At 36.4% G+C, this 12184-nt stretch overlaps 1 protein-coding gene across 3 annotated transcripts; it reads left to right on the top strand.

Moving 5' to 3' along the window:
* The first annotated feature begins 8780 nt into the window (after positions 1–8780).
* Positions 8781–12183, top strand: LOC140887331 (polyadenylate-binding protein RBP47B'-like). Of its 3 annotated transcripts, XR_012151792.1 has the most exons (9): positions 8781–9012; positions 9628–10114; positions 10394–10467; positions 10534–10664; positions 10881–10977; positions 11105–11263; positions 11358–11454; positions 11652–11752; positions 11856–11892. XR_012151792.1 is itself a non-coding variant. In XM_073294513.1 (8 exons), exons 1-8 carry the CDS (start codon positions 8884–8886, stop codon positions 11938–11940), a joined length of 1263 nt encoding a protein of 420 aa, XP_073150614.1. In that variant the 5' UTR covers positions 8781–8883; the 3' UTR covers positions 11941–12183. The 3 variants fall into 3 exon arrangements, 2 of the variants coding, with proteins under 2 accessions (XP_073150614.1, XP_073150615.1); XM_073294513.1 differs by lacking the exon at positions 11358–11454 and having other exon boundaries at positions 11856–12183; XM_073294514.1 differs by lacking the exon at positions 11856–11892 and having other exon boundaries at positions 11372–11454; positions 11652–11750.
* The last annotated feature ends 1 nt before the right edge of the window (position 12184 follows it).

Below are 12184 nucleotides of genomic sequence, written 5' to 3'. Positions count from 1 at the left end.
TTTTTCTTGTCATTGTGTTTAACAGGAACGATCCATTCATAGAATTCTGGTAGAATTTGAATGGAAATTTGACTTTGTCCATCTCGGTGAGACAAACCCAAATACCCCATGCCCTTCTGGTTGAGATTTCATTTTCTCCAAAAATGGATACCAATGGTATTTCTTCAGCTTTAGGATCCTTGATAAATTTATGCCTCGTCATATCAGGTCTCCTTAGCTTGATGAAATGAAAGGGTTCGTGTGATCCTTTTTCTATTGGTTCTGGTGCTGCACTGAAGAAATATAATTCTAGCACATCTTCTCTGGACAAATGATCATTATTTGCCCATGTTTCTTGAACTGCTTCCTGGATCCATTTTGGTAACTGTGATATCTCTGGAAAGTTTGGCGACGTTGTATAAACTGAGGCCAAAGCCCCAAATTCATACCAGAGCTTTACATCCTTAGGATTGACATTGTTTTTTAGCCAAACCCTTGGATATATTCCTGCAACATCAACCCTGCAAGTGTTCGGATTGATTTCACTCCTTGTCTTTAATTTCTCCCACTTCTGTTGATAAACCTGGAATGGAGAAATAATAACTGGATTAGTATCAATCTTAGATTTCTCCTTGTCAGTGCTGGGCCTAATATTGATCTCTTCTTCTTTTATCTCAGAGGCGGAGGGTTGACTTGATGAGTATTTCTCATCAATTGTTGCGTCATCCAATTCATCAAAAGCTGATGATAGATTAGCACTTGTTTCTTGGGTTTTGGAATCCTCAAACTTTTGTTCTACAACCAGTGGCCGTATTTTTTCTTCTTGTAAAACCAATGGTTGTAACATTTCCTGTTTATGAAAAACCAATGGTTTCTCTATAGCCTTAACAATTGGCCCTTGAATAGCAACCCAAAGTTGAGTTTGAGCTTGCATACATCCAGTAATATGATTAGATACTTTGATCCGATCAGCTTGCTGTAACCTGCCAGCCATTTCAGCATTAATGACTAACTGGTTGAACTCGGTTTGAAGCAACCCAAGGTATTCCCTGAGATGCCTCTGCATTTTCATGATGGAATCCACGTCTCTGCCTTCCATCTCTTGTTAAGAAATCTGCAAGAATATTTTCATGAGATTTAATAATAACAATATCAAAAATATAATTTTGACATAATGCTTGCCATCTTAATAACCTAGCTTTCTCAGGTTTGGATTCAATCTTATTTCTTAAGAAAGCTTTACCTGGGTGTTATCAACCTTCAGCGTGAATTTTTTAGCAAGTAAAAATAATGGCCATTTTTCAAAAGCCCTTTTAACTGCATAAAATTTCTTCTCGTTGATATGCCATCTGATGACCTCAGATTCTGAAAAAAGACCGCTACAGTATCTGCATGGTATTTCTCCATCCGGGGTGATCTTGGTAAGGACTGCAGCCCACCATTCGTCACTGGCATCCGTGAATAATACCAGATCATCTTCATCTACGGGTATAGCCATTTTTGGGAGATTCTTACATATCTCCTTTAATTGGTTTACCCCTTTAGTATGGTCATAGGTCCATATAAACCTGGCATCCTTTTTTAACAAAGGACTGGATACCTTTCTGTACATTGCTAGGTTGTTTATGAACCACCCTGCAAAATTAACTACTTTTAGAAAACTCTGGAGTTGTTTTACATCTTTGAGTTTATCTGGAAAATTCTTTACCTTTTCCACAATATGGGGTTGTAGAATTATTCCAGTTTCATCAATCTCAATACCAAGGAATTCAATTTTCCTTGTTGCTATGACTGCTTTCTTTTCAGATAAAACCAGTCCTTCTTGTTTACAAATTTTAGAAAAAATCTCTAAGTGTTTAACATGTTCGTCTATGTTTTTTGATGCTATAAGAATATCATCAATATAAACAAACATAAAGTTGAAATAATCTTTAAAAATATTATCCATCTTTTTTTCAAATATTTGGGGTGCATTGGCCAATCCCATAGGCATAACTTCCCAAATATAGTGTCCTTGTGAAGTAAAGAAGGCGGTGAATTTCTTACTGTATTCTTCCATTCGAATCTGGTAAAATTCAAACTTACAATCAAATTTTGAGAACACTCTAGCATTTCGTACACAGCTAATTAGGTGTTCTCTACTAGGTATGAAGTACCCATCAAACTCCAGGATTTTATTAATACCTTGATAGTTAATAACTAACCTGGGTTTCCCTCTTTTTATTTCACCATGATTTCTTACCAGAAAACCTGGGCTGCTATATGGTGAAACTCCTTCTTTGATTAGACCAAGGTCCAAATATTCCTTGATAATCATTCTTATATCCCTTTGATCTGTTATGTTCATCGGGATAGACTTATATCTGACGAATTCATACTTTTTGCCTTCCTTTAGAGTAAGGCTGGCTTTGAGTTGATTTCTATCCCACCATGCCAAAGGATGCACATTATAACTTTCTTTGAGCCTCTTTTTGACATCTTCAAGGGATACCTTATTTTCTAACTCTATATCTTTGTGATTTAGAGTTACCTTAAGAAGCTTCATATCCTCAGTTTGGAGTTTTTGTTCTGTTGTTATTTTCAACATGGTTTCTCCAAACCTTCTTGGATCTTTCATTTTTGGGTGAAAAAATTGTCCTTTATCACCACGCTGGCTGCAAAATATTATCGGCAATTGTCGATAAAAAGCAACCTTGAGTCTTTGAACGATAATTTTATTATCACAAATTGTAGTGAACATAAGTCTTCTTGGCTCATTGTCTTGTGTGTACTTCTTAAACATTTGTAAGAAGTTATTTCCTAACAGGATATCAGCTCCTGTATCATGGAAATAGACTGGTGGTGTCTTTACCTTGTATCAAGGTGTTTGACCTGCTCCTCCCACAAGGATTTCTGCTTGTTTTATTCCTTTGCAAAGAATTAAAATTCTTCGAGAGAAATCTCGTCCAGCAATTTTTGGCAAGTCCTCTTCACATTCTTCAGGAAAGACTCCTTTTTTTGCAGTACAAATTCCTGCTCCCGAGTCAATATAAGCTGCAAAGTATTTAGCCTTATATTGTTCGTATAACATCCCAATTGGAATATAGATGGAGAAAGGACTTGTTGTCATTTTACTTAAAGGGATTACTAAATGGTCCTGCCATTTTTAATAAACTGCATTGTAACTCAGTAATCCGATTAAGACTATTTAGCCTTAATACTTCTAAGGCCTCAGTAGGTAGAGTATTGTAACTCTTTTCTACTTCTTCAATGCGTCCTAGTAAATCATGCTCATGATTTACTAATCTCAAAAGTTGCTTCTTTCTCTGTTTGTGAACAGAGTTCTCGAATTTGATTAAGGGATTGTCCCTTATCCGATTCTCTTGGTTTTTCATCTTGTAGAATTCTTATTGAATCCTCCAAGTCTTTTCTTTTGCCATGAACTCTATTCCCTTTTCAAGGCGTTTCCATGGTTTATGATCCTCCAGGAACTTTAGACCAAGAATGAGCTGATCCACTTCTTTTCCTGGAATTTCCCAGATTTGAACTTCCAATTCTCCAATATTTATCACTCCTTGGTAAGTTCCTTTTTCCTGTTGTTCCAAATAGTAAATCGAGTTACAAGGGAACTGGTTCCGATGACTTGTAATTTCGAATACTATTTTCACTTCTTTCCATCTTTTTGGAGATCTAAGTTTTCCTATTATAGAAAACTCTTTTTCTTCTGGTGGAATTTCTTGAATAGGAGATTTGTCTCATCTTCTACTTGTCATTCGGTTTCCTTGAAAAGATAACCTTCAGGGTTCTATTTTAAGGTCTCTATATAGAACTGGCATGTCTTGAATTTGGATGTCTGTTTTCTGAATTAAAGGAAACTCGATTCTTTCCGGGTATATTGCTTGAGCAACTTTCCCAAAGATCTCTGGAATTTCAATGAACTCATTTCTAATAAATAATTCAGAATGATGAGTATTAGAAAGAGCATATGAAATTTGATATGTAATAGAATATGGTCTATTACCTTCCTTCATTAGTCTTTTTTCCTTGAAGTTTTGATGCAACGTCAAGGCTCGACTAAAGTCCCTGTCAGCTAAATTGTAGGCTATTCTTGGATAAATAACTCCTACAATTTTTCCTACACAAAGATTTCCTGATATAGTACCCAGTACAGCATCTTGAATATTCCTCATTCTTTTATCACATACTACGATATCTATGGGTGAATCTATTTCTTCCTTAAAAGTTGCCTTAATCATTATTTGGATTGCTCCAATATGAATTCAAGACATCGTCCTTGCTACCTCACTTTTCAGCTTTTGCAATTCCTCTCTTATTTCTTCAAAAGGAATTAGCTGCATCTCTATTTGATTACTTGTTAACTTCATAGGGATTACCATTTTCCTTCTGGATACTTTGTAAATCAAATGATGTCTTCTTTATCTAAGTCCTAGGTTGCCTAAGACTCTTTCTACTTGTCCTGCCGAAAATCCTTGGTACTTCTGTAACGTTGGATTTTCTCTCATAATCCTTTGGACCATATTATGAGATATAGTTGTTTGACTAAAGAACCCAGCCAAACTCTCATTTGTTTCATGTCGAAACACCTCTTCTTTATTCTGATTCTGATTCTGATTCATCACCAGATTCTTCTTGGCTAAACAATATCTCTTCTTCGTATATGCTTTCATCTGAGGGGATATCCTCAAATTGATATACTTGGACTAGATCTTGAAAGAAGACCGCATCATCCATATCCGGCGTTGCTTCAAAGAGTTTAACTACTTTTTTCTCGTTTTCTGGACAGTTTGTAGATATATGTCCTCTAGCTCCACATGTCCAGCAGCTGCAATCTTTGAAACTTTTACTTGCTCTTGTATGAGTTCTTCTGAAAGTTCTTCTAGATGGTGTTCTTCTCCTGCTTTGTGATGAGCATGTTGTGTTGGAAAACGGTGTTCAGATCAATTAAAAATTGATACCCGGTGCAGCGGAAGTTTAAAATTTTATTTTATTATATGGAACGATTCCATATATGGGTATCAAAACTTTTACGATTAAATTTGTTCAAGTAAAAATAAAATCACAATTAAATTTTTACCTCGTCAAGCAAAGGCTTGATCGTGGACTCCAACAGAATTTAATCTGCTCTTCTTGTAAATCCCGGGAACCGATGACAGTCACGATCTAACTCCGGAATTAGGTCAACGAATGAAAAACAGAAACCCTCTGATTGACTGCACTAGAAATCAATCAGAAGTTTTACGTAGAGAATAAACAGATATGATCTGTTAATTCGATTTGTAATTTTTCACAAAAATCACAAGCCGAATTTTCTCCAAAAGGGACAGAGGATTTCGAAAATCCCCTTGAATAATATAGGCTGAAGTTCGAAAATTGCAAGACTGAAAATCTCATGGAATTTTCGAACACTGCAGTATATTTATAGATAATTTCTAGACTAGATTAAGTTATAACTGTATTTGGACTCTAACTCCTTATGGCCCACAATCCATAACTTAAGCACAACAAGCCAAGCCCGTTGTTCTAAAAATTAATATAAAATTCATCATGACTCCGATTGATAAACTAATTTCACCAATATGCACAAAAACCATTTCTGCATCTTTTAGAGTCAAGATAATTTTTCTGAATCCGAATTCAGTGATTTTCAAAAATGTCCATCCCTATGTCATTTTAGGAAATCTCACTCCCTTTAGTTAAGAAGTCCAACTTCTCTTTCATTAAATTTAACTCTTTAAATTTAACTATCTCTACGGGGTTTTAGTAATCCATTACTTGTATAACCCTCAATGGTTCAGGAATACAGCTAGCCGTGGGCTCACAACTCCTTGTGACTCAGAACAACAATTTCCGACTTACCCATCGAATCATGGTAAGAGCGCCTAGCAACATCGCCCCATGATTCCCTAGGTATTACTGATAGTGCCTGCAAGAACCAGTAGATTTTGGTTAGCGTACAGTACGGTCCCTTCAACCAAATATCCCGATCGAATCAACAACCATTGGTGCATCGAGAGTCGTTCGAGATTCGATAACTATGCATAACATCTTGGAGATCTATTAGTGACATCGCATGTGTTACTAGGAACACCAAGTAACCTAAAACACATCATGTACTCTGGCCAGAGATTCGTCACACTAATATCTCCTCAGATCGCATAGGATATCCACACTCGCAAGTATGTGGTGAATCCTTGACAACAAATCATCGACTCCTATATGTGTCATAACTGTACCCAATCCCGACACCTGATGACCCCAATAGAGTCGGTAAACGAGTTAAAGTACAGTACTAGCATATAGAGTCTCAATGATTTTCAAGTAATAAGGACTAATGGTGTACAACCAAAACCGCGGACTTTATCCACTCGATAAGTGATAACCACTTGGAAATTCCGAATAGGGTAGTTCGATCATTCATCATATGAATATCCATTTGCATGCTTTGAACATCTTTATGTTCCATACCAATGAAACGTGGTACTCGGCATCGCAAATGCTAGTCTCAATCTCGAGCGATCCTTATCCTTATTTGCGGACGGCTCAATTGACTAGGAACTGTTTAGAATATACAGTGACTATAAGATGTGTTTCATGATAGTCATCCCCATGTGCTACCATATCTTACATACACTATAGTATATTCAAGGTCTTTATCAAAACAACAATAGTATATCATAATATAACAATATGAAGAAAGATAAAGCCAATGCCATTATAAAAGTGTAAATTATATTAAACAAAAGATTGTTTTACATAGAGTCATAAAAGCCCTTAGCCACAAGTTGGCTAACCGGGCACCCACTCTTTCATGTTGTTGGGGATGTTCTTGTAGGTCCACTTCTTCTACCCGATCTATAGGATCTGGTCTTTTGTTTGGACCAAAATGTTCTTGGTTTCCAAGAACTTTTCATTCTTTTATTATAGGGATTATTCCTGAATTTCTTCCTTTTAAATCCATGTGATCTGTTTCCAATGATCGTTGGAAGATCATTTTCTTTACAACATAAAGGTGTACGTTTATCTATACCCCTTATTTTCTTGTAGTTCTTTTGTAATGCTGCCATGTGGCACCATTCTGCCAATTTTCCTTTCAAAAAGGAGGCACGTCTTGCCAATGTATCAAGATTACCTGGAACGTATTCTTTAATCAGCATTTCTCTCCAGGGACTTGGCATTTTTGCAAAAAATAGCTGAATAGCTACATTTTCCTCGACTCCCGAATTCCATCTGTATTTAGTGAATAACATAATGTATTCATCAACTAAACAGATATCATGTAACTCGAGGCTATACAGAGCTTGAGTATATTTTCTCTTTTTCTCTGTATCTTGATTATTGAAATAGTCTACCCCTATGAATTGTGCTTTAAATAGGATGACCATTCTTCCTCCAATCTCGCTGAGGGATTCTCCTGCTAAGATTGATTCCTTAGTTTCTGGCATAGTCATCTCCCATGCGATCTTAACAGATCCCATTAGACTCATTTCTAGAAGTTTAATGAATCCTTCTTTATTGAGATCTAATGTCCCTGCTGCTATTCTCATAGCTGACGTCCAATCATCTATAAGATCTTCTCTATTTTTGAAGTCCAAAACATCAAGGTTTAACATAACCCCATAAGGATGTATCGGGTCTAAAACAGTCTTTCCATAAGGAGTTTGATGTAGTGGTATCTTACTCCTTCTTGATCTGGTTCCTGCTGGATGTGAATTTTCTCCAACATGAAACTCACTATGTGGTTCTTCTGTTTTAACCACATATCTTGGGGGGATTCCCTATGGGTTGTTCACCCTCGGGGGAATTCATTTTTAGATCTACTACCTTGAGATTCGCAAAAAAATCCGCAAGATCTTGTAGATCCTCGAGATTTAATCTTTCTAAAGTAGTCATCAGATAGTATTTTTCTCTGATACTGCTTTTATAAGATTAATCATTATTTCATTATCAGTTAAAGGTTTTTGAACCATTTTGGTTTTATCTTTTTGATGTAACAAAGGTTCGGTACCAAACGAGAGTGGTAACCTTCCTACTGTATTTACTTTTCTAGAACCAGAAGTTTGTTCTAGATTTGTGATTTTAGTTTGAAGATCCTTTAAAGTTACAAGAATTTCTTCTTGTTTCTTAAGGATTCTTTCAATTTGCCGAGGTATTTCATACAGCTGATTGCTGTAATATTGTACCGTCTTTTGAATTTCTCTAAGATCTCCGGAGAGTTTAGAGGAATCTGGGGTAATCTCTAAAAATTGAGAGTTAGAAATCATCTTTCTTTATCTCTTAAAAATTGAGAGCATAAATCACAACCTGCCGTAAGTAATTTATTGTGAACAGATTAACTTGTTTATAGGATTTCATATAAATAAAATCCTCTTGATTCAAACCTTCGTTTGAAATCATTTTTTGTAAAAATCTTCTCCTCAATAAAGAAAAATATGAATTAACGAATAATATAAAGTGTAAATAATAAACCTAAGGCTTTGATACCAATTTTGCGGATAATTCAAGTACCATAAGTGAGCACAAACATTGCATAAATGAAGTACATAAATGCATAAATTGGGTACAAGAATTAAACATTAGATTTGACCAAGTTTGGTGGTCCTAGAGAGTTTTAAGAAAAAAATTTTATTATAAAAATTTATAAAAAAATTAAGTTTGAGTTTAGAAATTTATTCACAATTCACTCAAAATCTAACTCAAAATCTAACCAAAGGTATATATGTAAATTAAATATTGAATCCTTTTTATTAAATAAATTAGTTTTCAATCCCTTTTTCCTAATTCTCCCTCATAAATCATAATCGTGAAGACGAAGAAGAAAAAGAAAAAGAAGAATCCTAATTCTCCCTCATAAATCATAATCGTGAAGAAGAAGAAGAAGAAGAAGAAGAAGAAGAAGAAGAAGAAATGAGCGTGCAAACGGTACCGTATCACCAACCAGCCACACTGGAAGAAGTCCGCACCCTTTGGATTGGGGATTTGCCTTATTGGGCCGACGAATCCTATCTACGCGGCTGGTTTGTCCACACCAGCGAGGTACCTACATTTATAAGCACATATATGCTGATTTACAGACGGAATAAGTGGCAATTTTCCAACTTTTTCTTTAAGTGTTTGAACCCTTGTGTGGCTGCTTATATTCTGGAATTTTGTGCCTGGGTAGAACTGATGATATGCATTTCCCTCAATTCGCTTTTTGTTTTTACGGTAGTGTTTGGTAGAGCTTCTGGAAACCAATTCTCAGCTTTTCCTTAACAAAACTTTGAAAATTTAGAAAATTTTGTTTAAGGAAAGCAGATAAGTGCTTCCTCTCCTAAACACCACCTACGTCCTAAGGACAGTAAGAAACAGACCATTGTTTGCGTGTAGTTGTGTGTAGTGAACGTTTTCTTTCTGTTTTGTTAAGCAGGTAGGGTTTTATCACTGCGAAATTAGTTGTTTGAATGTATGTTCGATCGATCAAGTGGTTCAACTTGGTTACCTTGTGTACATTCTACTAGCTGTAAGTCTGTGCGTTCTTGATGGTTTTTCCAATATGCTTTCAGTTAATTTTTGTGGATATTCATATGATGATTGGAGGAAGTTATCTGGTGATATATTTGTTGTTTTTAGTTTACTAGAGATTAATGAGTTTGTTGTCATTCCATGCAGGTCCTTTCAATAAAAGTAATTCGAAACAAAATCACAGGTCAGCCCGAGGGTTATGGTTTCGTTGAATTTACATCTCATCAAGTGGCGGAAAGGGTTCTGCAATCTTTTCATGGGACCCAGATTCCCGGGACTGAGCTAACTTTTAGATTGAATTGGGCATCATTTGGTGTGGGAGAAAAGCGTATTGATGGAGGCCCTGAACACTCTATTTTTGTTGGGGATTTAGCACCAGATGTTACAGACTATCTGCTGCAGGAGACTTTCCGAGTTAGTTATCCATCAGTTAGAGGAGCCAAGGTCGTGACAGATCCAAACACCGGCCGTTCTAAGGGATACGGTTTTGTTAAGTTCGCTGATGAAGTAGAGAGGAATCGAGCCATGGTTGAGATGAATGGTATCTATTGCTCAACTAGGCCTATGCGAATTAGTGCAGCAACTCCCAAGAAAACAACTGCTGCTGTTCCGCAGCAGTATGTTGCAGCCAAAGGTGAACTTTCTTTTCTATGCATTATGAATTGACCTACAAGTTTTTGACACTGTTAATTTTTTTTTAATGATTTATGGTTACTTATTTTATTCGACTCTTTTGCGAGCACCTTCATTATGCAATAGAATTTTGCTTTCAATGACCTCGAACTAAACTTGTATAGGAGTATGATTGCTTCTCAACGCTGCATCAGCAACCAATTAATTGGTTTTCTTTCTTCGATGGTTTGCTACTTCGACTTCCTAGATCTTGAAATTTTGTTTTGTTTTTTTCTGGCAGCGATATATCCAGCACCAATGTACTCCGCACCAGTTCAGACACATCCAGTGGACAACGATATCAATAACACTACCGTAAGTTAAATATTATACAGTGGAATGTAGATATATTTTGTCTCTTAATATTCTTATTAATTGCAGGTTTTTGTTGGTAATTTGGACCATAATGTATCAGAAGAAGAACTGAGGCAAATATTTTTGCAATTTGGGGAAATTGTCTATGTCAAAATACCAGCATCCAAAGGTTGTGGTTTCGTGCAGTTCACAGCGAGGTGAGTTTTGGCTTATAAAGCTATTATCTGCATGTATTCACCTCTAGTTATGGCAGGGGTATATTCATGTCTCAAAAATTTACTTTTGCGGCAGTTTTGTCTTTCTGTCTTTGCATGAATACAGCCATGTTCTCAGTGTGGATGAGGTTAACTTCTCAATTGTTGACTTTTTTTTTCAAATTACAAGTTATTTCAGCATCTTGTTTCATTGCATAGGACATCTGCGGAAGAATCAATCCAGAGCATGCAAGGTGCTGTGATTGGTCAACAAGTCGTCCGTCTTTCCTGGGGAAGGAGTCCAACAGCAAAACAGGTATCTCGAACCTTGTGTTGGTGATTGCTAATATGTGCCTACTGATGTAGATACTAAAAATAAATTGAGAAAACAAGGCAAAAACCTTGTTAGCAATACCTGTAACAATTGTTGTCATATGCTGTAGGATGTTACTGGTGTCTGGGGTCAATCTGCAGATCCAAATCAGTGGAGTGCTTATTATGCTTATGGACAAGGATATGATCCATATGCTTTGGGAGCCACACAGGATCCTTCAGCCTATTCATATGGTGCATATGCTGGATATGTACAGTATCCTCAACAGGTATATTTCTCTCTTTTCTGTCACTCCTTTAATGCTTAGCTTATTATATATGTCTTTGCCATTGAGATGGTTCCCTATCATAATAAAATAACAGTCTTTCCTGTATAGAAGTTCTATATATCTGTACGCCACAGTAGCATTACAATGCAAGCGGATTAGAAGTTGAGGTGTGGTAGGAAAACTTTTTTAAGGTAACAATGTTTTTGCATGACCTAATTTAATTCTGAAGTTTTTCTAGCAATTCCAGTTTGTCTTTATTTATTTTCTCTGGATAACTTTCAAGAATCACCGAAAAGTGAAGAATATTATTATTCCTGTTCTCTTGCATTGGATATATCATTCAGTTTACCTTTTGTGTTGTTTTGACCCCCGCTCAATGCTCTAATAGTTGGAAGGGTCTCAAGACATGGCAGTTTTATCTGGTGCCGTTCCACCCACCGAACATAGAGAGGAGATTTACGATCCCTTGGCTACACCAAATGTTGACAAGTAATGTTTCCCCCATACTTTGCATTTTTTTCTTGAGTTCAACAGGATGTTGTTCGATGGTACTGGGTGGTTGATTTGGCTTAATGTCATCAACTTGTCATAGGTTAAATGCTGCTTACCTTGCTGTTCATGGAAGTGCCATTTTGGGAAGGCCAATGTGGCAGAGGACCTTCTCGCCATTACCATAAGCATAGAATTCGTTGGATAAAAAGATATGGCACTTGTTTTTGTTCGTCTGCAGAAATCCTAGGTGAAATTAGGATCCAGATTTCCGATCTCGGTGAACTATCGAAATCAAGTGTATGGGTGTTACGGAAACATTTTTGCCAACAGGGAGGAAATGGGCACACACGATTGTCATTTACTTGAAAGCCAGGTGCAAATCTTCAATGTGCTCTGTTGTTTAGGGATGTCTGCTCTGTAATGAAATCG

Source organism: Henckelia pumila, chromosome 3, assembly GCF_033568475.1.
Source record: "Henckelia pumila isolate YLH828 chromosome 3, ASM3356847v2, whole genome shotgun sequence".
Lineage (NCBI taxonomy): Eukaryota > Viridiplantae > Streptophyta > Magnoliopsida > Lamiales > Gesneriaceae > Henckelia > Henckelia pumila.
The sequence above is the reverse complement of the archived record's forward strand: the minus strand, read 5'-3'. Positions and strand labels throughout refer to the sequence as shown.